Genomic DNA, 22,638 nt, shown 5'->3' with positions numbered 1-22,638 from the left:
CTGGTATAGCATCAACGCAAAGCGGGACGGATACGGATACCCTTGGCGAACAAAGGGGTATGGCGTTTAGGATCTTAATGAAACCGATGCAGCTTGATGTCTGCAGCTGGAAGGGTTATGGAAGCAATTGTGCTTTTGGAGTATGTGTGTTGATATCATTGTATGGATTTATTGTCAGAGTTAATGGCCAGATTGGGTTCTTAAGTTAATGACAACTCATCGGACGAATGCATATGGTCATAGCTTTATTTGATTGCTTCACCAAGTGACTGCCAGTCATGGATTGTAGACTGCCTTCGTATGAACACCGTCCATTCTCATCGTCCTTTTAACCGCCCGTATTTCCAAATACAGCGACTTTGCCTCCACCTTCTCCCCTCAGCATTGCGAATATACGAGGAACAAGAGGAAGATATTCGTCGTCCTAAATGCTCTCATCCCTATCATGGCACTCCCCCTGTGTCAGAATCCATTAAAGCGAACAATCCTAATATTGGACTGCAGATTCCGTCTACAATGCCAATGCCAATGTCAATGCCCCCCTAGTCATCGATTCCTCGCAGCAGCGTTGTATTCTACCAAGTCGGGGTTGCCGTTGCTTACGGCCATGAAAATGCTGTGATGGTTGATTGGAGTTGTCCTGTTGCTGGACGGATTTCCCTAGATGGTGTGAAATGGCGGGCTGAAGTGATATGTCGGTCGTCGTCGTCGGAGTTACCATGAGGTGGTTGGGATATTGAGGTGAAACGAAGCGTGTAGTTGTTGGAATGCCGGCGCAAAAGTACGGTTCCACGACGAATACAATTTGGAACGATTCAAAGATTTCGTATGGGCTATACTGCCTTTACAAGTTCAATTTCGTCGGAAACACAAAACGTGGCCAGGCTATCGGACATGGTTGCCCTAGTTCTAGGTTGAAGTTGAGCTTCTTCGCAGGAAGTAGTCACGGCGACGTTTCGTTGACGGCAATGACCAAATTGAGTCGCAAATCCAGAAGCGAACGTTTTAGAACTATTGAAGTGTCTGCTTGGCATTGATTGGTCTGTTAGAAACACCTTCGTGATCCTTTGGTCTCGTGGGCTGGGTTCATAGATTGGTCCGAGGCCAAGATCGAGGGTGTAGACGAGCATCTGCAGTTGAAAGCCTCGCGGCAAAAACCCGAAAAGATGCATNAAAAAAAATTATCCTAAAAAAAAAAAAAAAAACCTAATGATACAAAAGTATTTTGCAAACATGTCCTGATTTCGTCGTGGAACCGTGAATTCTAGATTCAGTCCTGGCTTTTATCCGCGAACAGGCTGCAGCTTATGGGGATTGTCTACTCCATAGTGATACATCGTTCTCCAGCCATGTGTGGCCTTGTCTGCTTCCATTTCGCAGGGAGATTTGAAGGATACCCTATAATCTCCGGAATCGCTACAACTTCGTCGTCCGAAGTGACCATTCAACTCAGAAGTTTTTTTTTTTTTTTTGGCCATGGATGTGCCGAGTTTGGGAAGCAAGAATTGTCATTATCAACCACCAGTGCTGCGAGGGCGGGATCATCACTGAACAGCATTCTACCTAGATTACAGTGCCCAGCTGGCACAGGCGGTCATCAGTTATGCCACCACCTTACTCCGCGGCTGCCCGATATCCATAGCGTCCTGAATATTGATACAGCAATCCTTTTTACCTGTCAAGGAATACCGTGTTCGCAGGAGACTTTGTCGTCACCTCCAACGGTGTCGTGATATGTGCTGTGTAGAATGCATGTGCAATGCTTCCAGCTCGGCATTCACAGCATGACTCAGCTGTCCCATCTCCAGAGATCAACACACACACACCCCTCGCCCACAACAAATGACGTTTATTTAACTCCCTTCTCCCATGAGCCGAAAAAGAAGGATCCGTCCCCCATCTGAAAAAAACCCCCCTTGAACAGCCAACGAACCTCGGCCCAGCACGGCAAATCAGCGGGCCAACCGTGCCCGGTCCCTCCCGGCTTTTCTCAAGCCTTCTGTCGTTGGTTTTCGCACTTGGATTGGAAAGGTTGGAGTTTGACTGATGACTAGTCGGGGTACGTACCTATCAAGGTTGCTCGGCACCCCGCATTATCACAAGCTCGGCTTGCGGTCGGCAACGAGCGATAACGTCACTGCTGAGACGACCAGAATACGGCACCTACAGCAAAACTACTTGTGCTGCATCATCACGAGAATTCACTGCTATAACTGAATGAACACATCAAAACTGACATTGAATTGAGCACTATCATCACTGGTACTCAAATACAGAAGCAGAAGAAGATAAAGAGTCATACCTGCGTTGCACCCCTGCTCCCCCTTGTCCCCCTTCTCCGGCCACACGGAGCTCCTCCACACAGATCGGAATGGAGTCGCCCGGTCAGAACAAGCCGAAAATTCCTCCACCTGTCCGGCTCTCCATACATAACTCGTACACTGACCTAGTAGTGCCACTCCACGCACGTTTCTTGTCAACCTTGAATTGCCTTTCCCCAGCCATGCCGTGTGGGGACCAATACCAAGCCCGAGCTGAGCTGAGAGGGCAAGCCGCGGTCCAACCAGGACCACGTACACATTCATACGCCTCCGACAAATCCAATACTTTTCGTTTCGCATGTGCTGCTGAGCAAGCTGAGGTTATGTACAGACAGTCAGAAGTTATTTTAAAAGAATCTCATATGAGACTCATCCTCAACAAGCATCCATGCCGTCCGCCTCTGCTCTCCTTCTTCCCCCAAGCCTCCAGCAAATCAAGGTGAAAGCACATGTAGACAACTTCCCACCGCACAAACTATACCGAGCTGTGGCTCACCCTTCCGGCACGATCTGACGCCCCCCCCAGAAAACGATCCTGTGACTCGACCCAATAGCCGTTCGTGGCTTGTTCCTCCCTTTCCCCAAGTTCGCCCCCTAGCTCCAACGGGCAAAAGGGGTGCGTATATCCCAAGCTAAGAGAGAGAAAACGACAAGGAAGCTAGACGCCGGCATCATATGTCAAAAACCCCCATGGCTTTCTCTTTTTTTTTTATCTTAATCGCGATTATCGGCTTCTCTGGATGACTCTTATTTTCTCTTCGACTCATCTTCCTGCTCCTCAATTCGATCCTCTACCTACTTCTTTCTCTCTTCATCCTTGCCTCACTTACTCGTAACATCGTGCTCTCTCCTCTCCGATACTGACATTGGACTCGCTTGATTGAATAGCCGTTGCTTCTTCTCAGCTGCACCTCGAGAGCTATCCATTTATACCGAGCTTCAACATCATACAAGCTCGGCTCATCCACAGACGTACAAAACATCCTCGGCAGTAACCCACAAACACATCTGTGACGCCTCCCAGATATAGCACAAGCTCAGCAACACACCATCTACGACTCCAAAGACACCCCAATTCCTCATCACCACAGCAAACCACACACACAATGCCCGACAGCAAATCAAAACAACCGCCCTCAGCGGCAACAAACCTCATCGGTTCGTCCTCTCTCTCCCTCAAACTCCATCCTCCCGCATTGAAAAAAAAAAACCACAGCTAACACATGTCACCATCCCAACAGCCGGAGGCGGCGCCGGCATGATGGAAGCCCTCGCCTGCCACCCCCTAGGTCAGTCTCCCAAAAACTTCATCTCACCAACCAAAAAAAACTAACCCTTCACCCTCAAACGCAGACACAATCAAAGTCCGCATGCAACTCTCCCGCCGCGCCCGCATCCCCGGCGCCCCCCGCCGCGGTTTCATAAAGACGGGCCTCGAAGTCGTCAAGAAGGAGACCCCCCTCGCCCTGTACAAGGGCCTCGGCGCCGTCCTCACGGGCATCGTCCCCAAGATGGCCATCCGCTTCACCTCGTTCGAGTGGTACAAGCAGCTTCTCGCCGACCGCGCCACGGGCGCCGTCTCCGGCCAGGCCACCTTCGTCGCGGGGCTCGCCGCGGGCGTCACCGAGGCCGTCGCCGTCGTCACGCCCATGGAGGTCATCAAGATCCGCCTGCAGGCGCAGCACCACTCCATGGCCGATCCGCTCGACATTCCAAAGTACCGCAACGCGGCGCACGCGCTGTATACCGTTGTGAAGGAGGAGGGCGTCGGGGCGCTGTATCGCGGTGTTAGTCTGACGGCGCTGCGGCAGGGGTCCAACCAGGCCGTCAACTTCACGGCCTACTCGTACTTTAAGCAGTGGCTCAAGGACTTCCAGCCGCAGTATGCGGACGGGAACTTGCCCAGCTGGCAGACGACCATCATTGGGCTTGTGAGCGGTGCCATGGGCCCGCTGAGCAATGCCCCCATCGACACCATCAAGACGAGGTTGCAGAAGATGCCGGCCGAGTACGGGACCACGGCGTGGCAGAGGATAACCACCATTGCCAGAGACATGTTCAAGTACGTTTTTATCCCCTCTGCTCCTCTTCCTAACAATATTTGAGAGGATGAGATGCTGACTGGTGGTTTCTTCTCCAGACAAGAAGGCTTCCACGCCTTCTACAAGGGCATCACCCCCCGCATCATGCGCGTGGCCCCCGGCCAGGCCGTCACCTTCACCGTATACGAGTACCTCAAGTCCCAGCTGGAGCGGAGTCACCTGAAGTTCGTCGGCGGAAAATATGAGGAGTAAGAAAAAAAAACATGGCGGTTTTTGAAAGCTGTCCGTTTGCATTTTTTTGTTTATTTCTGCGCATATACCCTTTCTTTTGTTTCATTTTGTTCAGACGAAATGTGAATGACAGAGATGGTCTGACTTGTAGTCTAGTTCTAGAGCAGAGATGAAACAGGGTCAGCCCTCGCATGCTTAAATCTGGGGTCTGTGAACGATAAGAGTGACGACGAGGAGGATGGTGATTGGTGTCTGGCGATAAATATGAAGCTCCTAGCAGCCATGGGGTTCTGGCGTTGAATTGTGTTACAGTTCAAAGCTATAGTCGATATATCTTGTATCAGAATATGAACAGTGTCTACAAGTACTTCAGGGCTAGATCGTTGCATGTCGTGTGTCGTTAAAAAAAAAACTCAAAGAGTTCCCTCTCCTCTACCTGCCCGGGCGCTTGGGCCTGCTGAAACCCGAAGACGTCACCGGCTTGGGATGGAGATCGTTCAGCACGTCCTGCTCCGTAATCTCGCTGGGGTCTTCCACCTCAAACTTCTTCTCCAGGTTGATGCCGGCTTCTTGCTCGGCAATCGTGAGGACGGCCCGCTTCATCAGCGGATACAGCATCCTGTTCTTGATGGCCTTGTTTCCGGCCGTCGCAGGGCAAGTGTAGAAGAAGAGGATCGGGGTCTGCTCGGTTCCATTGTGTGTATGCGTGAAGCGGTAAAAGGTGAATCGTGGCTCGACCGTCGAGATGCCCTTGATGAGCTCGGTGAGGGAGCTGGGGTCGGGGGACTCGGGCGCCAGCTCAACCCTCTCGGTAGCGGCGTTGATTTTCTGCAACAGGACAGTTGATTAGCATTCTTGTTGTGGTTCAAAAAAACAAAACGGATACGCAAAAGAAAAAAAAAAAAACTCACCAGCGTCGCCGCGGCCTTTGATCCCTCGGCAACCTCCTTCATCGCCGCAATGGCATCCTCGTTGACCGGCATCTTCAGGCTCTGGCTGAGATGGATCTCGCGAATGGCCGTGCCCGACCCGGCCTCCTGCTCCGCCCTCTTGACCTCGCCCAGCGACTTCTCCTCCTCCGTCAGCGGCGCCTCCAGCGCGTTGTGCGCGTCGTGGGCCTTGAACCCCTCCGCCGTCAGCTCGCGGGCCATGGTCATGAAGGGCGTCTCGCGGAAGTGCTCCGTGCCCAGCTCCCGCACCAGCGTCAGCCGCGTCGACGCGAACAGCATCTTCTGGCGCACATTGGCCGCGTCGGGCACGTACGTCACGGCGACGAACTTGGGCGAGTCCTCGTACCGGCGCAGGATGGCGTACAGCGCCGCGTCGGGCTTGACATGGGGCTCCAGCACCGACAGGTTCTCGCCAAAGTCGGACGACTTGCCGGCAATCGTCTCCACGGGCACCAGGGACTCGCGCTGGATCGTCACCAGCAGGGCAAAGTCGGACGGCGTCGCCTGCAGCGAGCTGAAGGCCTTTTGGAGCTCCTCGGAGGCTGTGCTCGAGGTTCTGTCGTCAGCTCACCGCAACATCAAGGGGCAGCAGGATGGAGAGGGCCATTGGATTGCGGCACTGTCACGGCTTTGCGTACCTGAGATTCCGGACTGCATCTTGTCTCGAGGGTTTGCAAGGACTGCAGTCTACTGTCGAGAAGGAGAGCGAAGCCGGTCAGCAGCCGTGACTGTAGATGAAGACTCCAGGTTTCGAGCCTCCGGTCAAGGCCTGACGACGCATGTAAGTCCAAAGTCCAAGCCTCTCCTGGTTGCCCCGCCATTGTTGCGACAAACCACCAAAAGCGCCCCTCCACAACGTGGCACCAAGCCCCACCAAAGCGCTGCAGATGGTGGACAGCTAAAGCGTCCAGCACTTCACCGTTACCCTGCAGAAGAAGGCGAGGTAGAGCAGATTCCGGGCTTTCTTTTCGTTTTGTAGTACAGGTTGGGAACGAGCACCGAATGGCTGCTGTGAGGATGAACAAACAATTGATAAGCGCTGGGCGAAACAAGACTTGCACTAACTCGGAGGCGTCGAGGTCTTCACAGCAAGCAGCAAACTCATAGGCAGATCCGAATCAATTAAGTGGCAGCCCCTTTTCTACAATATCTGATATGTGACTTGTTTCTGCGCTCAACTGACAGCCTCCACGGCCCTCAATCAGCGCCCAAGATTGCCCCAAAAAAACAATCTGCCGAGATATCTCATCAATGGCCTCCGCCTCAACAGCATAAGCTATACCGCATAAGTCTCTACATGATCATTGCCGCCAACAAGATGAAACCTCCAATGCTCGAAAGGGGAGGAACAGCTCCGCAAGGCGAGTCTGAAGCTGGAACATGCGAAGGAGTCGCGGGATCGCCTTCGGGCTTCTTGCTTGGCCACGGCCAAAGAGTAGTCTGAGAAACGACAGGGGAGAGACTCGGGCCGCCAGGAGGGTCACAGTTGTTCACTGATGTGTCTCCGCCAGGGCTTCCATCTGGAGTGCCCTGGCCATGCTCATCCGAGTAGGCATCTGGCTGCGACGCCTGGCAATCCGACGAGTAACTTGGTGCGTTAGAGGACGGTGTCGTATTGGGAGGTTGCTGATTGGGAGCAGAGAATGTCTTGGGCTCTGGAGCATTGCCGGGCGGCGTCAGAGGTCCCTGAGATTCCTGGGCACCCTGTGCGGGTGTGCTAGCTTCTGTATTGCCTTGAGTCGTGGAAGGAGGTCCCTTCGAAGCCTGAGTGCTTGGGGTCTCAGTGGCTGGCAGCTCTGTAGCCTCAGGATTTCCAGTTGCAGGGTTTCCAAATGAAGTTGGAGCTTCTGGCGCTGGTCCGGCAGGCGTAACACGCTGAGGAGACTGAGAGGACCCTTCAACTGATGAAGCACCGGTAGATGAGCACGGAGTTACAGCCGCAGCAGCAGAAGACCCAACATTGTTCGGGTCTTCATATGTCTGGCCTTGGCTCGGAATGACTCGTGTGTAAACGTTGGCAATGACAGGCAAGCTCTCTGGACAAATGCTTCCACACATGCCGCGTGTGCTGTCTCCCAGGCATGGGTAGTCGCATTTGGCCTCGTCGGTTTGGTGAACGCCATTGGGATCATCGCCACATCGGCAGCAGCTTGAAAGCCTGTTAGACATGTCACGGTACTCGGAGGTAGCATTGTTTGAGACTCACTCAGGAAGAAGGGCAGCAAACTGGTGACCGTGGCATGCAGCCTGGCAAGCTTCAGGAGTCACGGCGCCATCGGCAAAGACGATTGGCTCTCCGAAGCAGGCTGGGTCAATGGAAGAGCAGCCTTGGTAAGAGAAGTCGGCCGTGTTGTGCGTAGACTGGCAGACTACGCCGGTCACGCCAACTAGAGCGAATGCAAGAACAGTTTTCATCTCCTTGTAATGGAGAAATGGCCGGACGGGTGATGAGAGATTGAGAATATCGAGAGTGTCAAGAGATGGGGGAACAACGAGACGACCGAGCTGGGCTAACGAGTGACAGAGGGACTGACAGTGGAACAGAAAGTCAAGAGAAGGAAAAGAGAGAAAGGCGATGGAGGGGATTGGAAGATATTTGGCCCTTGGGAATGTATGGCCATCTTTGAGAGAAGGAGCAGACGGTATCTGTGGCAGGAGAGGGCTTGTCGCTCCTTCCCCAAGAGATCGGATATGCGGCTGAAATGACGAGACTCGCTTAAATGCCGATTGAAGTGGAATGACTTAATCCATATCTGGCCATGGAAGCCTGATGAAATGGGCGATGGACATACAATTGGTGATCGAAGCACATGAGGTTTTGTGCTGTAATCGTCTTGGCAGCATCTCGCATCGTGGTAAGGGAAGGAATGAGCAGCATCATGGAGCAGAGCGTCATTGGGTCATCGAATGAACAGAACACCCTCTCCATCGATGCGTCAAGCAATTTGTCAGATTTGCAGGTCTACTAGAGAAACAGAGTCTCTCAAGGAGGCATCAAGTCCCAAGCAGAGCGAGGCATAGTAATGAGTATGGGAAGATTATGGATGAGAAAGGATGTATCAAAGATTGAGCCATGATTTTGAGGGCAAGTTTTTCAAAGACTAAATCGTACTAATACAATGCTGATAGAGAAATCGAACAGTAAAAGGACGAGAAATCGAGCAGTGAAAGGACGAGAAATCGAACAGTGAAAGGACCATTCCATGCAGCGAATTTCTGCAGTTCTCATGCAAGGAAATATTCAAGAGATTCAAGATTCACGATTCAAGATCCGAGATCTCAGGAACCCGCACAGGATTGGACAGACAGTGCCCCACCTTGAACAACCCCCGTCGCTGTCAAACTTGGGCAATGCCCCACATTAAATTGTGGCCTCAGGCGAGAATCTCCCCTAGCCCCTGCAAGCGCACAACAAACGTGAGCAGGGCACGAAAACCCCAATTTAGCGAACAATTTCCAAGGTGCGCCAAAGTCCAACCAAACAGGCAACTTCTGCATTTCCTCTGTCACGATCTCACTCATCCAACTCCCCCGTTGAGCATCACCAGACAAGATGAGCGCCCTCAACAAGATCGCCCCCAACAGCCCCTCGAGGCAAAACCCCTCCGAGCTTGAGCAGAACATTGCTCAGGCTCTCTACGATCTCGAGAGCAACACTGCCGATCTCAAGGTTGCCCTGCGACCTCTGCACTTCGTCAACGCCCGTGAGGTGAGAATGACTTGATATCAGAACTACAAAGACCGAACATCTTTCGAGATCCTGTTCCCAAAGCTATACAATACAATGGCTCCAAGTGCGATTGGCAGTCCCTCGGCATAGGGGAAGTGGTTGGACTTTCCCACTTCGACAGAATGGGATTATCAACGCGCTCCCTCTGGGATATAAGAGAAGAAAAAGAATCTCATGTCGAGGGACGCGCCGCCTGGCCGGAGTAATATTGACTTCTGTGGAGCAGGACGGGAAGCGGTCCAAGGCATTCGTCCTGGAGCTCGCACGCTGACTTTGGGATCTTGAATAGATCGAGGTTGGCCACGGCAAGAAGGCTATCGTCATCTTTGTCCCCGTCCCCGCCCTGCAGGGCTTCCACCGTGTCCAGCAGCGGTAAGCAAATCCCTCTTCTCTCGCGAACTCTCCCTACTCATCTTGCTAACGCAAATCCCAGCCTGACCCGTGAGCTGGAGAAGAAGTTCTCCGACCGCCACGTCATCATCCTGGCCGCTCGCCGCATCCTCCCCCGCCCCAAGCGCTCCTCCCGCTCCCGCAACGTCCTGAAGCAGAAGCGCCCTCGCTCCCGCACTCTGACCGCCGTCCACGACGCCATCCTCGCCGATCTCACCTACCCCGTCGAGATCGTCGGCAAGCGCCTCCGCACCAAGGAGGACGGCAGCAAGACCCTCAAGGTCATCCTCGACGAGAAGGAGCGCGGTGGCGTCGACTACAGACTCGACACCTACTCTGAGGTCTACCGACGATTGACCGGCCGCAACGTCAACTTCGAGTTCCCCCAGTCCGGTGCCACTGAGTTCTAGACTAGTTGATACCAAAGAAAAAGTTAATTTAACTGGCATTTCAAAGAGATTTGAAACACAATCTTTTCTTTCCTCTTTCGGGGTCATTTGGGAGCATAAAAATGCGTTGCTTTTTTTTTAAGAAGCATCGGTGGGTTGGTCAACATTTTGGGCTTGGCGTCTGATATCAAGGTAGCTTTTCGTTGAAATGATATAAAGCTGCTGGCATGATTTGATCAATTCACTTCTCATGGCATATTCTTTTCTCTTTGCTTGCATGTCTCTTGTCGTCCAATATCTGCTTGTCCATGACCATCTCTATTTGGGTATCTATCGCTGTAAATGTCCCACTTCGCTTCACTCTTGACTGATACGCCCAACACCCAGCACGCACCAATACGCCAGTTCTCGCTTCTCCCTGCTCTCCTTGTCCTTGCTAGGGGGCCCGTCCATGTCAGCCTGCGTATCAGCCTCCCACTCCATGCGCACAAACATGGGAATCTCAAGAATATCCTCGCCCTCTTTCAGCGGGCTCATGTCCACCTTTTCGCCCTTATTGCCCTGCTGCTGATCGAGCCGCAAAGACGCCGGGATTACCTCCAGCACGATGCTCACCCAGTTGCGCCCCTTCTCCCAAATCTTGCCCACCTCGGGGCCCTCGTCCGCCTTGCGGCTGCGGTCCTTTTCGTCGTCCTTGAGGGCATCGTCCCACATGTCGGTGTTGGCGTCGACCTCAAACTGCGGACACAGCACGGTGACTCTGCTGGAGAAGCGGCCAGGCGTTTTGTTTGGCGAAGCCAACGTGACTTTAATGTTGTCAAACAGGGGATTCTTGAACGTGACCACGAAGTGATACGGTTGATGCGGCTTCAACGGCGCTTCTTCCTGCACCATGGGCCTGTACGTAATAGGAACAGGCGGGGCGGTAGGATTGAGCGGCCGGATGGTGATGGTGGGTATATACGACTTGGCAACCAAACGAATCTTGAACCTCGTAGACACGACCTTAGCCTCCGGTTTGGATATAATGTGCCGACAAGAAGGGCAACGCTTCGATCGCTTGCTGCGCAAAAGATAGGCTATCGGCCGGAGCTCGTCCTCGAACCGCCCAGACTCCGTCGGCTGTTGGCTTCGCTGCTCAAGCGAAGCGGTCGCACCCCATCCGCCGTCCATGAGCTTCTTGATATCCCCCGACTCGTCTAGATTGGCGACTTTCAAACCGTCGTTCGTGCCGAGTGCTTCGCGCATAATGTCCGCAGGGCCCTGTTGCAGGCGGCCCTGGTGACCACGACCAGTATACAGGGACATGATGCGCGTCAGGGCGGCCGGAGATGAGAATCCTAATCCATCGTGCAACGGGAGTCCGCGTAATGACGTGTTTGCTTCCGAGAGCTGTTGTTGGTAAAAGGCCTTTAAGTTGGCAAACTGCAGATCCGCGTCGACCTGGTCGTCGGGCACGGGGGGCTCGTCGGGGTTGTCCTTCCGACGGTCTTTGACGTCTCGCAGTGTGAGTTTGGGCTGGCCTCCGTTGTTCACCTTGGATAGTTGATTGTATATCCCGCTGGGGCGGTCGAATTCGATACCGATCTCGGTGGACGTCCAGTTGCAGTACTGGCAGAAGAGGGCGTATGGACCACCGCTGGGGTTGGCCTGATATTGCGTCGGGAGGAGATTCGCATCCGTGGTGGGCTGGATGGCGCCAACCTGGAGCGGTCCGATGCAGATTGGGCACTGGTAACAGCTTCGCGTACATCTGGCCCGAGCAGCAGTCAGAGTTGAGCCGTGACAATGTGAAAGGTGAGCTCTTTACCTGTTGCCTTCGCTGCGGAGGTTACTGCTAGGCACCTCAAACAGGCAATTGGGGCAATAGAACGCCACGGATTCCTCCGTTACGCATCTCGGGCATCTGATCTGTTGGCAGTCTTCGCAGTAGAGGAGGTATTCGATCGGGTATAAGCTGTAGTTTGACCGCGGGGCTTTGGGGTCGAACGCTCGGTCGTCGTCTTCAGGATCTGATGCCGCGCCGCCCGGGTGGTAAACGGTCTGGTCCGAGCAGGGGCATTGGATGTATGTGTATGGGGTCAAAGGCGCCATCTTGGACGTGACATGGCGCGTGCGTGGGTGGAATGAGTGAAAGGGTAAACAGAGGCGGATATCATGAGCTGGGCTCCCATCACGAAGCTTCGGTGAGAGCCTTGGAATCAAGGTGAGCTCGGTGAGCTTACCGTCCATTCACGTGATGCAGCAACATTTTTATCAATCTGATCAACGCGGCTTATCAATTCCACTGCTTATGTAATTATTTTCACCATCCGTTGCCCAAGTGCCTTTGTACCTCGTATCGGTTCCCCGCTTTCTCTCTCGCAGATGCGCCCCGGATTCTCTGATGATGATCCTGGCCAAAGCTCTCACGACGGGCGATCGATTGATTGCAATGACGCTGCCATGACCAGAAGCAGCTTCCGGGCTGTCGGGAAGATGCTGAATTCCGGGGGGTGGCGGATCTGCAGTGATTATGCTCTCGGGCGTCTCTGGATGCGATGACGATAAGACGGAACTGGCCGTTTCCGTTTCGTTTTGATGCTTGCATCGTTTTCGACGACACGCCAATCTTTGCCGTTTCAACCTTGAGAGATCGTCAAGGTCTACCTTCTGGATACTCTTGATACATGGATTGTCATCACGGCAGCTGAACTTGCTCAAAATCAGCTCTTCACATCGGCTTCGTGTAAGCTGGACGGTGCTCCGCTATTCTACAGCTTCCTAGATTCTCCAGATGTCAGGCCACGCAAGCTCCCTGATACGGACGCAACAGGATAGTCGGATATCGGACACGAACAGTACGCGAAGAAACAATAGCGCTAGTGCCAATGCTCTTTGACAACCTTGATGGGCAGCTAACGAAGGCAGCCTCGATAGCATTGCTTCTTTACGAGTACGAGTTACGATGGCAGATGGCACTAGACCTGACATGTGCTGTCGTCCGCTAGCCATGGTTGGGTGATTCTATTAGACTCTCATGTCGCCGGTCTATGTCTCGTCCGCTAGGCCAAGATATCTTTGCATGTCTCGTCAGGCGCAAGGCCAGCATCCAGATGTAGCAGATTCACCCTTGGATGTCCTCAAACAGAATGCTCGACGGCCTTTCTTTCTTGGGGCTTGTAAGCGGGGACTAAGAATGGTTGTCTCTTCCGGAGATGTTACTCGCAGTGACCTCGGTGCCACCACACTCGTCCAGGTACAGGCCAGGAACCAGAGAGGGGAGAAGCACGGGAAGCCACAAGTAATCAGGAACAGTGGCTCGTATTTAACCTTTAACCTGAGCTGGCTGAGTGAGCACGCAAATCGATATTTACGAGCGTACGTAAGGCTGACCGAACAAGATCGGTAAGGAAAAGGGCGATTCTCGGAATCTGCAGTCTTGTTCTTTACCGAGGAGGCTTGCAGGGAAGTGTGTCTTGTTGAACGCTTAAGCGGCGCGGTACGACGGATCTGTGGAGACTCCAGATTCAAAGAGCAAGCCGAGCAGGTTGCGAAAAAGGCAAAACGAGGCCTAACCACGAACGAACAGATTGAGACAGAGTCTCACATGCTGTAAAACCATCTGGGGTGAAGGGAGGGAAACAAAGGCCTGCGTTTCGTCGCCGACAAGACATTGCCCATTATGTTTCGCTGGTTCCGGCCAACGGTCTGCAAGGGAGTTGCGCTCGTTTCCGGGGGCGACGGTAACGCAATGCTGAAAGTCAATGATGCCCGCACGACGTCGGGCGAGGTCTGTCTCATCGGATCTGAGATGGGATGGCCGCAGCCCACAGCAGTCCGCCAGTGCCGCCGAAGGTGGAGTTGAACATCGTGGATCCCTGTCCGTCATGTCGAGAGGAGAGGGCCAGAGCCCGGATGGCATGATGATACTCGTCACTTTTCTCTCTTCTTTGGTCCACTCCCGAGCGGCCTTCACGGGAAACGGAAGGAGAATTTTGCCAGAAGCGGCGTCAGCCAGGATGAGAACGAGCTGGAAAGAAGCAGAAGCGATCGATCAACAGGGACACACGCTGCACCAACATCGACTAATTCTCTGGACTTGACAGGGAGTCGGCGTGACCTGTACTGTAACAGAGCAGAATCCCACAGGCTGCAATTAGGACATTTTTGCGACTCTGCGATTGGACCTCATCTGTTGACAGAGGGCTCAGCCTGGCCGTAGTCTATAATAAAGGCAGTGACGTGGATGCATCTCGTCTGCGCTCTGCCCATTGACTGACTTGAAAAGGAAGCCCAGCTCACTAGCAAAGGCTGCTGTTGGTTCAGCCAATTTTCTGCATCTCGGGGACTCGACTGGCCGGGCTCTCCAGACGATGCCACGGCACATGTATCGTATTATGCCACGGCATGCAAAGAGTGAGCACTGCGTGGCGGGGACCCAGACCAAGGCAGGCGAAGGCGAATATGGATATGGATATCTGGTCTCTCGTGGTCAGACTGGCCGGTCGCGGCCGTGGTTATGCATCCGGATTCTGGCCCCAGCAAGACGTCTGCGCCAAGGCAAAAAAGCGCAGAAGCGACTCATTGCCCAACAAAACCGTCCTGTCGTGCTCGTGCTCGTTCGTGCTGCACTTCCTATTCGTGCTCGAGAAGCCAAAATACTCTTGACAGTAACGTAGCAGCAATGGTTTGCCGCAGCAGTACCCAAGCCGACGGGTCACTCTGTGAACGTGTGCTTCTTCAATTTTTTTCTTCTTCACAGCTGATGATGGCTCTGGTGGAGAACGTCATGCAAACAAGGATCGGATGCTGCGACTCTGTGCCAGCTCACCACCGCCTCGTGCGCGTTACAGAGCCAGTGAGCGGCTGGCACACCCCTGCAAGCGATGAACGCTTGGATGAGACATGGCTTTTCTTTCCTGCTGCGCCAAAACCGGGCCAAAGCGTGTGCGGTGCTGATGAGGACGATGTCATCCCTGCTGGTGCTGGTGGTGCGTGCTTCGTACTTGCAGCTGCATAACGTGGTGTTTCTTCGGTCGTCGCAGCTCGTCTTGGAACTGTATGAGGCGATTCATGTCCCGAAGCTCCCGCCTCGAAGCACCGTCGAGATTCAGCCGCTCCATGCTCGTCTCTCGCGGCAGTGACGGTGATGCTGAAATCAATTACAGATCGTCCGAATCATCACCTTCTACGGCTTTCCTTTGCTGCAGTGGGGGCGCCCTCGGAAGCACTTCCCATTTTTTTCTTCAAGCTGCTGCCGGTGCCTTGAGCTTGACTGATGCAATCGATGGCTGGTGCCGCGCTAAGCCGCTAGCGCCCCTAGCGGCCTAGCACCATCTCGCCAGGGCTAGAATACAGGGGCCGCATCCCTGCACAGCAGCCACTGGCCAGCGCCTCCGCGGCGTGCTGCTAGGGGAAAAGGAAAATTGCACAGCGCCTGGCTAGGCTGCCCGGCCCCTACAGCAGCAGGCGCTAGGCCGAGCTTAGCACCAGAGCTCAGCAATTGCCTTTTCGGCACCCGACGCTTGGGAGAGCAGAACAGAGCAGAACCAGAACCAGAGCAACTCCGTCCAGGTCCAAGCCCAGCAGCACGGAAACGTCTGTCGTGGCTTTCGTGTCGTTCCTCCCACTTCTCCTCTTCTCTTTTATACTTTCCATGAGCTTCGCCATCCCTCCCCACCCGTGTCCAGCCCAACTCGTACTTGTACGGTCCAAGCCCGGGCCTGGCACCATGGTGGCTGTCGAGTGATTTCATCCCATGGCTGCATTCGACTGCCAATACGCTCTGCCGTGATACCGCCATCGACCCTCGACGGGCGTCCAGCAAGCTTCAAGCCTTGCAGGAACCACCACACCAAGCAGTTACACGGCCGGGCAACACGAGAGCTGGCTCACCAGCCATTAGCCTGTGACGTCTCGGGCTGTCCTTTGGCTTGGAGACAGGACGAGGAGAAGCCGACTCGACTTGCCCGTGATTCGACGCTTTTACCTTTCATCTGCCGACGACTGGACCTGGGATGGCGTGAGGAGAGGCGGATCATAGAGGAAAGAAAAAGGATAGCGACATTGACTTTAGACTTTCTCCTGCTGTGGATGCTTCAGCCTGCATGAGGTGCTGAGATACGAATACACACTGCCTGATACATCAACCGGCGCTGAGAGTATATAACCATCCGTGGCCTGTCTCGCCGTTGGGGGCCGCCTACAAGTACATACTCGGTCCGCCTGCACCACACAGAGTCTCCCTTCGGACCCCCCTTTCTTCGGGCAGCTTCAACTCCACTCGGCAACGTCCTTTCCCGCCTCCTGATGGCCGGCCCGAGGCCTCGATCAAACAGCGTCCGCAGGGCTCGCGGGCTTTCGATTGGAGAGGATGGCAGGCTGGCGCCGCTGCGGCGATGGGATGGTGCCAGCAAAACGTGCAGGGACTGGGACGGGCTGCGAAGAGTGAGTCTGCATGGGCCCAATTGAATGCACGAAAACACGCCTGCCGTTGCGTGCGCCAATGGCGTGTGAACAAGAATCTAACCGTTGTGGCTGTTGCATGGCGATAGGACCCCGATATATGGGAGAGAAACGGCAACTGCCTCATCCACCTGTACGCCAAGGGCGACTCGAAGCGCGGGCCGTCTTTCAAGCTGCCCTTCACGGCCCTGCTCTCCGCCGGATGCCTTCCGCTCATCGAAAAGTTCCTCGTGCTAGACAGCCTCGCGTCCAGGACGCCGCAGGAGATTGAGAGGTGGGATCAGCTGCATCCTAGGTCGACGGCTGAGCTGTACATCCCGGCCCCGCCTCATGCCACCGAGAAGCAGGCTCAGCTCTACCACTTGTCTTTCAGAAACCTCTTTGCCTGGGTCCTGGGACGGCCAATGGTGGGTGGAAGTCTGGCAAGCGCACTCGTGGCGCTGCTTCACTCCATGCGCGAGTTCAGGTCTTCGCCGGCGAGCAACGTGGATGACTTGCTCACTTACATGCGCCACGCTCACTACCTGAACATGGCCGAGGAGCCAGTCCACGCGGCGGCAGTCCTCCACCTGGCAGAAACATTTCAACTGAGTGACTTGTACAGGCGAGCCTTTGTCCATTGCGTCGGCATGCATGACCGCCTGTTTGGCACTTCAGAGTACCAGGTAAGGGAGGAGCAAACCCCGTCGCCTTATTTTCTTTGCAGGCTGGGCACTAATCTTGTCTCATGTGATAGCTCATCAGTGCGGCATCGCGAGCGCTCGTCCGCAGGGCGCGATTGGAGGTGAACGCCATGCTCCAGCAGACGGCCAACAGACTGAGGAGCTTCCTCGACGAAGAGCTATCAGAAGCGAAGATGGGCATTCCAGCCGCGACCCGCGCTCACCTTGATAGGTTTCGCAGCTTCCTGCTGGCCTTTTACTCCGCCAAGTTCGGCCGCTACCCTCCCAGGTCTTTCAAGGCAAGCCTGCTGCGGACAATGGCAGAGGATTTCGATGCCCTTTACGAGCTCCTGGTGGACAGCAACTACACCGTTTCGGGCGTCATGCCCCCTACGGCGGTCGGCGGCATCTGTACGGAGCAGCTTGTCCAGACGTTTGACGAGAATAACCAGTTCGAGCCCTTGCCGCATCCCCTGCCTCTGCTGCCCCGACTGGAGTCTTCCCACGATGGGCTCCGCTGCCTCTCCAAGCTGCCCTTTGTCGAGAAGTTGACCGCCGGACAGCGGCAAGACACGGTTGCGGCCCTGATTATGGCATCCAACTGGACCGAAAGGTGTTTCAGAAACGACCTCGTCCAGGCATACCGCCGATACGAAGAGGACGCTGTCCTCTCACCTAGCAAGGCTGAGAAGAGCGAAAGAATGTCCTTGCTGGAGGCACGCAAGGTACGATGGGTTCTGATCTATGCGGTCCACCAAGTCTTGCGCTGTGCGACACAGGAACCGGCTGAGGTGCGGGGCGAGGAGGCATCTTATCACCTCGCCGCCTCGATGAAGGGCACCCCTCCGTGGGCGTCGGCATCTCAGGAGACGAAGAAGCCGCTGCGCATCGAGACGGACATTGTTGCGAGCGACGACCTCGTGACCAAACGGGTCATCAAGATCCAGGAGACGCCGGTGAGCAGGATAGAGATCAAGCCCGACATCGACTACTTTGCGCTGGCGCACAAGACTCGCGATCCGTCCTTGTCCACCCTGTCGGACAATTCTTCACCGACCACTCTGTCCCGGTCTAGCTCGTTTTCCATCAGCCTGCGGCGCAACTCCACCATTCGCAGGTCGTTGCGGAGATTCAGGAGAAGTTCCATGTCGGGGTCACAAGCATCGACGACGACGTCGTCGCCGGGACCGGCGAAGCCCCTGTACCACGAGATTGTTGTACAAGGCTATGGGAACGGGACACAGACAGTCACGGTCGAGCCGGACGAGGAGGGGCTGATGATGAAGGGGGCGCTGGCGGGCCGGAGCGATTCGACGGCGTCGACCCAGTCCAACGCGAGCGCGAGCTCCAACACGACCGCCTCGTCGGTGCCCGAGAGCTTGAGCAGCACCATTGACACGCTGTCGACGAGTGCTCTGTCCAGCCCCAAGACACCCACGACGGACGCCGCGCTGGAGCTCGAGATGATGCTCGCCCACTGGAGTCCGCTGGACAAGGTACCGGTCAGGCTGGATCTGCCGCGTTCGGCATCGGCCGGCGCCATTTCCGGCCAATTGGACAGCTTAGCGGCCGGGCTCCACAACCCCGGAGCATCCCGCACCGGCAAGGACAACATCAAGAGGAAGCGATGGAGCCTTGAACCCACGCGGTCGGTGCCCTCGCCTGCCGCGCTGCAACGCCGCTACACAATGCTTGGGGATCTTCGACGAAAGAACTTTGGGCTCGAGGCCAAGCCCATTTCCGTCCGCATCCGTGAGAACAGCATCACCGAGGAGACGCGGGTCCCCGGCCGAAGGGACTCGGATGACTGGTCCCTGATGCTCGCTTTCATGGACGGGACTGACGGAGAGGCGGAAGCCAAGACGAACGACGCATGGGCACAATATACAGATCTTGGAGGGCTCACCGATATGAGTTAATACTTTGCATGCATATACGCTAGACGAGGGGGGCATAATGCATAATGAGAGATGAGGGAAGAGGAGAGGATAATGGACCGATTGTATCCATTGGAGGAAAAGCATGCTTTGTTGGAATTTTGCCACTGTGCTTTTTGTTTTCTTTGTCTTCATGTTGTTGCATATTTGGTTGATACCCAGTGTCGGCAGACACGCTTACGATACCATTTTCTCTGGCTGTCATTCATTTTGCGTTGGACATTCCTTTCTGTTACAAGTCCTGGGATATGGTACAAAAGAAACAAAAGGGGGTTAATACATGGGTATATGAGGTCGCGCTGGCCTTGGAGTCCAAGTTTGAAGATGCATTACAAGAGCTACCTACTCCTTTCAGAAGACGCCGAACCAAATGTCATTTCCTTCGTATTCGTTGCATTGCGGGCATACATACAGACTCCTATACACATAATAACATACATGGACGTTCCTCTGTCACTGACCCATACTCGTTTACTCGCTCTTTGAGCGTGAGGCGCGGTCGAGGCCGGCAACGATGTCGCCGCCGATGGACCAGATCATGTAGGTTGAGCCGACGAGCCAAGCGCCGCTTTTTGCAGCACGTTAGACGAGCTGTAACGGTGAATTGATAAGGGGGTGACTTTTGACTTACTTGGGGATGATCCAGAGGAGGATGAGGTCCTGGAGGGGGTTGTGGCCGATGTTGTCGAAGCCACTGTAGTACTCGTTTGCCCCTACCATCAATGTTAGTTTGGATTGTTTACAAACGCCCCTTCTTGTTCGAAATGTATATGCATCTTTTGAGAAACAAACTTACAATAGAGAATCGTCTTGCTGAGTGTCATGACGGCCGCACTGAAGCCCACGAGTGTCGCCCTGGCACCAACCTTTCCAGTGACAACCTTGTAACCCCCGGCGGAAGAGGAGCGTTTCCCGTAAAAGTACCAAGCACCGATGTACCAAAAGTAGAGCAGGGTCTCGAGGGCGTTGAGCAGGCCCTGGGCGCTGGTGAAGCCGTTGCCGGCGCGGAAGGCCTTGAAGCCGTAGATGTGGTCGACCTCGCCGTAGAGCTTGTAGGGGGCCCAGAGGGGGTAGTGGAGGGAGCCGCCGGGCATGGAGTGGGGGCGGAGGAGGACGTAGCCGGTGTCCCAGATGACGAGGGGGAGGGAGATGGTGAGCCAGAGGAGGGTTGCTGTTGTGGGTGCGTGGGCGAAGGATGAGGATGATGAGCGTTTGGAGAGGGAGGTTGATGTGGATTTGGTGCGTTTGGCGGAGGGGGTTTGGGGGAAGAGGGAGGTTGGTTCGACGCTGGCTGCGCGGGAGGAGGCGCGGGTGGTGACCATTTTGGAGGAGGGGATGGTTGTCTTGGTGGTTGTTGGTTTGGTTGGTTTTCAGGTGAGGGGAGTATTATCGTGAGAACTGAGGGTTGGAGGTTTTGGTGCTTTGGTGGTGAGACGAGGAAAAATGGGGGGGATGAGGGGGAGGGGCAAAATAGCGCGTCGTCTGAGCGAGCCTCGGGACGCTGAGACTTGAGTTCCTGTGCGACGGAATCAATTGACACGAAATTGACACGAAAGAAGTAAGAAAGAAAGAGAAGATGGTAAGGAAGAAAGAAGGAAGAGCTGTGTGTGAGAGCGAAAGAAAGTAGTCTTTGTGCGTGTACATGCGGAAAGAGGACAGCGATGCAACAAGGCGACAAACGGACGAATCAGAGGCAAAGTTGGCGTGGTGCTGCTAAAGAAAAAAAAAAAAAAAATTGGAGTTTGCTCAAACTGGGGGTTTGACGTGGGATTTTGGGATGGTGTGTTGTGCTGTGGTGTGGTGTGTTGCAGTTTGGTTGGGCTACATAGAGCCGGGGTTTGTTGTTTGGGTGGTGATGGCGGAGCTGGTGATGTTTGACGGGATCGGATTGAGGTTTATGATGGGAGTTGCTCCGGAGGCCGTGGCGTTTCGGGGGAATTTGGAGATGGGATGGGATGGATTTGATTTTGAAAGTAGGTACGAAGTAAGGGGCAACGTCGTATGTGACGGGACTGAAGCAATTGTTACAATCTCATACTTTAGTGTGTCGTATTCTTACACGCTGCTGACACGAGAGGGCATTCTAGTGTTTGACATGAAGCCCGATGATCGTTTGCTCCCAGGCATCACCCCCCAAACGTGTCTCCCCCATTGTCCAGATACTCGCGCTCCTCCTCCGTCGTCTGCCTCCCCAGCACGCCGTTCCGGTGCGGATACCGCCCGAACCGCTGGACAATGGCCCAGTGCCTCTTTTCAAAGCCGAGGTTCAGCTGAGCGTACTCTCTTGCGGCGTCAGGGTTCATCCGCACGACCTTTTGCGCGGCAAGGCGGTACTCTTGATCTACTTCACTCTCATCCTCCTCATCCTCTCGATTCATGTCAGAGGACGTCAGCAGACTTTCGATATCCCTCGCAAGCAGCTCATACTTTTCCACCGCGAGCTCGTGCAACTGCAGATCCTCGGAATGCATCAGCGGAACGTAGAACCACGCGCGACACGCAAAGCGCCAGCGAACCTCGGGCCAGCGATCGGGGATCCCGCGCTCGAGGGCCGCGAGGGCGACGTCCCGCGCCATGGGGTCCCAGTAGGTGAAGACGGAGGAGGAAGATTCGCCGCGGAAGCAGTTGCGCGGGATCTGGTCGAGGAGGAGGACGAGGCTGAGCCAGTCGTGGGCGTCGGTGGGCTGGAGGGCGTAGATGATGTCGTGGCCGGAGGTTATGCCGCGGGAGCGGATTGCGGCGAGGGTTGGGCCGAAGCGTTCTCTGGGGGGAGGGGAGTGAGGATTGTCAGGGGGGGTTATGGGAGGTGAAGGTGAGTTGGGATGATGATGATGATGGAGTGAGGACTTACACGCAGAGCTTGTCGAATTCGGGGCCGCCAAAGAACCAGCGCTTGTTGTCTGCGGCGCTGGGTATGACGAGGGCGTCTGGGCCGGAGAGGTGCTCGAACCAGAACTCTCGGACGCTCAGGAGGACCTCTGGCGTGAGGATCAAAGAGATGCAAGCCATCTTGTCTTTGGGCGTATCGGATGAGGTCTCCCTTGGTGGAAGACTGGTCGAGTGGTGACGACTGCTGTGAGTCAAGGCCCGTGAACTCAACTGCCGCCTCCAAGACCCCCGAGCTTGATGATGAAGTTTCAGACCACTTTGACCACCTTGTGTCCTGTTTGACTGGTCATGTATCTGTGCAGAAGCTGTATATAATTCCTCTCAGAACGAACTCCTATGTCGTGCAGTCCATATCAAGGGGCTACACACCTCGGTAGCGGGACAGCGGCCGCAGGCTACAACCGGGCAGGGAAGCCAGCGGTGCTTTCATTGACAGAGCCTTTCGCATGATTTACACTCAAGTTCAACGGTGAACCTCAAGGAAATGAGGATAGATATATATTACAAGCAAGGCACGTCTCTAAGAATTACCATCTCAGCCCGGGGTCCAATCGAAGCTGTTAGCCTGGGGGTTTTAGCACGTCACTTCGCGCTTGGCAAAGGCCGAGAGGCCGAATTAGAGACACCGTGAGGAGTCCCTTTATTATTCA

At 54.7% G+C, this 22,638-nt stretch overlaps 8 protein-coding genes across 8 annotated transcripts; 3 read left to right on the top strand and 5 right to left on the bottom strand.

Annotated features, from left to right (window-relative positions):
* Window positions 1-3,327: 3,327 nt before the first annotated feature.
* Window positions 3,328-4,615, top strand: CCMA1212_010082 (Succinate/fumarate mitochondrial transporter; the record flags this gene model as incomplete). Its single annotated transcript, XM_073707137.1, has 4 exons — window positions 3,328-3,479; window positions 3,563-3,610; window positions 3,675-4,383; window positions 4,462-4,615. Coding segments are annotated over 4 exons (1,062 nt in total), but the record flags the coding sequence as incomplete, so codon positions are not given.
* Window positions 4,616-5,026: 411 nt separating this feature from the next.
* On the bottom strand, window positions 5,027-6,224 carry CCMA1212_010081 (Twinfilin; the record flags this gene model as incomplete). Its single annotated transcript, XM_073707136.1, has 3 exons — window positions 6,183-6,224; window positions 5,506-6,086; window positions 5,027-5,422 (listed from the first exon to the last, which is right to left on the bottom strand). The coding sequence occupies exons 1-3, from the start codon at window positions 6,199-6,201 to the stop codon at window positions 5,027-5,029; spliced, it is 996 nt and encodes a 331-aa protein (XP_073554406.1). The 5' UTR covers window positions 6,202-6,224.
* A 613-nt stretch (window positions 6,225-6,837) lies between these two features.
* CCMA1212_010080 (uncharacterized protein) lies at window positions 6,838-7,959 on the bottom strand (the record flags this gene model as incomplete). The annotated part of the gene is made up of 2 exons (XM_073707135.1): window positions 6,838-7,693; window positions 7,751-7,959. The coding sequence occupies 2 exons, from the start codon at window positions 7,957-7,959 to the stop codon at window positions 6,838-6,840; spliced, it is 1,065 nt and encodes a 354-aa protein (XP_073554407.1).
* A 1,138-nt stretch (window positions 7,960-9,097) lies between these two features.
* Window positions 9,098-10,074, top strand: CCMA1212_010079 (uncharacterized protein; the record flags this gene model as incomplete). Its single annotated transcript, XM_073707134.1, has 3 exons — window positions 9,098-9,253; window positions 9,564-9,646; window positions 9,708-10,074. The coding sequence occupies 3 exons, from the start codon at window positions 9,098-9,100 to the stop codon at window positions 10,072-10,074; spliced, it is 606 nt and encodes a 201-aa protein (XP_073554417.1).
* A 336-nt stretch (window positions 10,075-10,410) lies between these two features.
* CCMA1212_010078 (Dynactin subunit 4) lies at window positions 10,411-12,147 on the bottom strand (the record flags this gene model as incomplete). Its single annotated transcript, XM_073707133.1, has 2 exons — window positions 10,411-11,806; window positions 11,864-12,147. 2 exons carry the CDS (start codon window positions 12,145-12,147, stop codon window positions 10,411-10,413), a joined length of 1,680 nt encoding a protein of 559 aa, XP_073554416.1.
* A 4,197-nt stretch (window positions 12,148-16,344) lies between these two features.
* On the top strand, window positions 16,345-19,081 carry CCMA1212_010077 (uncharacterized protein; the record flags this gene model as incomplete). Its single annotated transcript, XM_073707132.1, has 3 exons — window positions 16,345-16,482; window positions 16,590-17,165; window positions 17,237-19,081. The coding sequence occupies 3 exons, from the start codon at window positions 16,345-16,347 to the stop codon at window positions 19,079-19,081; spliced, it is 2,559 nt and encodes an 852-aa protein (XP_073554421.1).
* A 489-nt stretch (window positions 19,082-19,570) lies between these two features.
* On the bottom strand, window positions 19,571-20,421 carry CCMA1212_010076 (uncharacterized protein; the record flags this gene model as incomplete). Its single annotated transcript, XM_073707131.1, has 3 exons — window positions 19,571-19,667; window positions 19,731-19,812; window positions 19,896-20,421. 3 exons carry the CDS (start codon window positions 20,419-20,421, stop codon window positions 19,571-19,573), a joined length of 705 nt encoding a protein of 234 aa, XP_073554420.1.
* Window positions 20,422-21,225: 804 nt separating this feature from the next.
* CCMA1212_010075 (uncharacterized protein) lies at window positions 21,226-22,108 on the bottom strand (the record flags this gene model as incomplete). The annotated part of the gene is made up of 2 exons (XM_073707130.1): window positions 21,226-21,862; window positions 21,951-22,108. The coding sequence occupies 2 exons, from the start codon at window positions 22,106-22,108 to the stop codon at window positions 21,226-21,228; spliced, it is 795 nt and encodes a 264-aa protein (XP_073554419.1).
* Window positions 22,109-22,638: the final 530 nt, after the last annotated feature.

Source organism: Trichoderma ghanense, assembly GCF_004382785.1.
Source record: "Trichoderma ghanense strain CCMA-1212 chromosome Unknown scaffold_21, whole genome shotgun sequence".
Classification (NCBI taxonomy): Eukaryota; Fungi; Ascomycota; class Sordariomycetes; order Hypocreales; family Hypocreaceae; genus Trichoderma; species Trichoderma ghanense.
The sequence above is the reverse complement of the archived record's forward strand: the minus strand, read 5'-3'. Positions and strand labels throughout refer to the sequence as shown.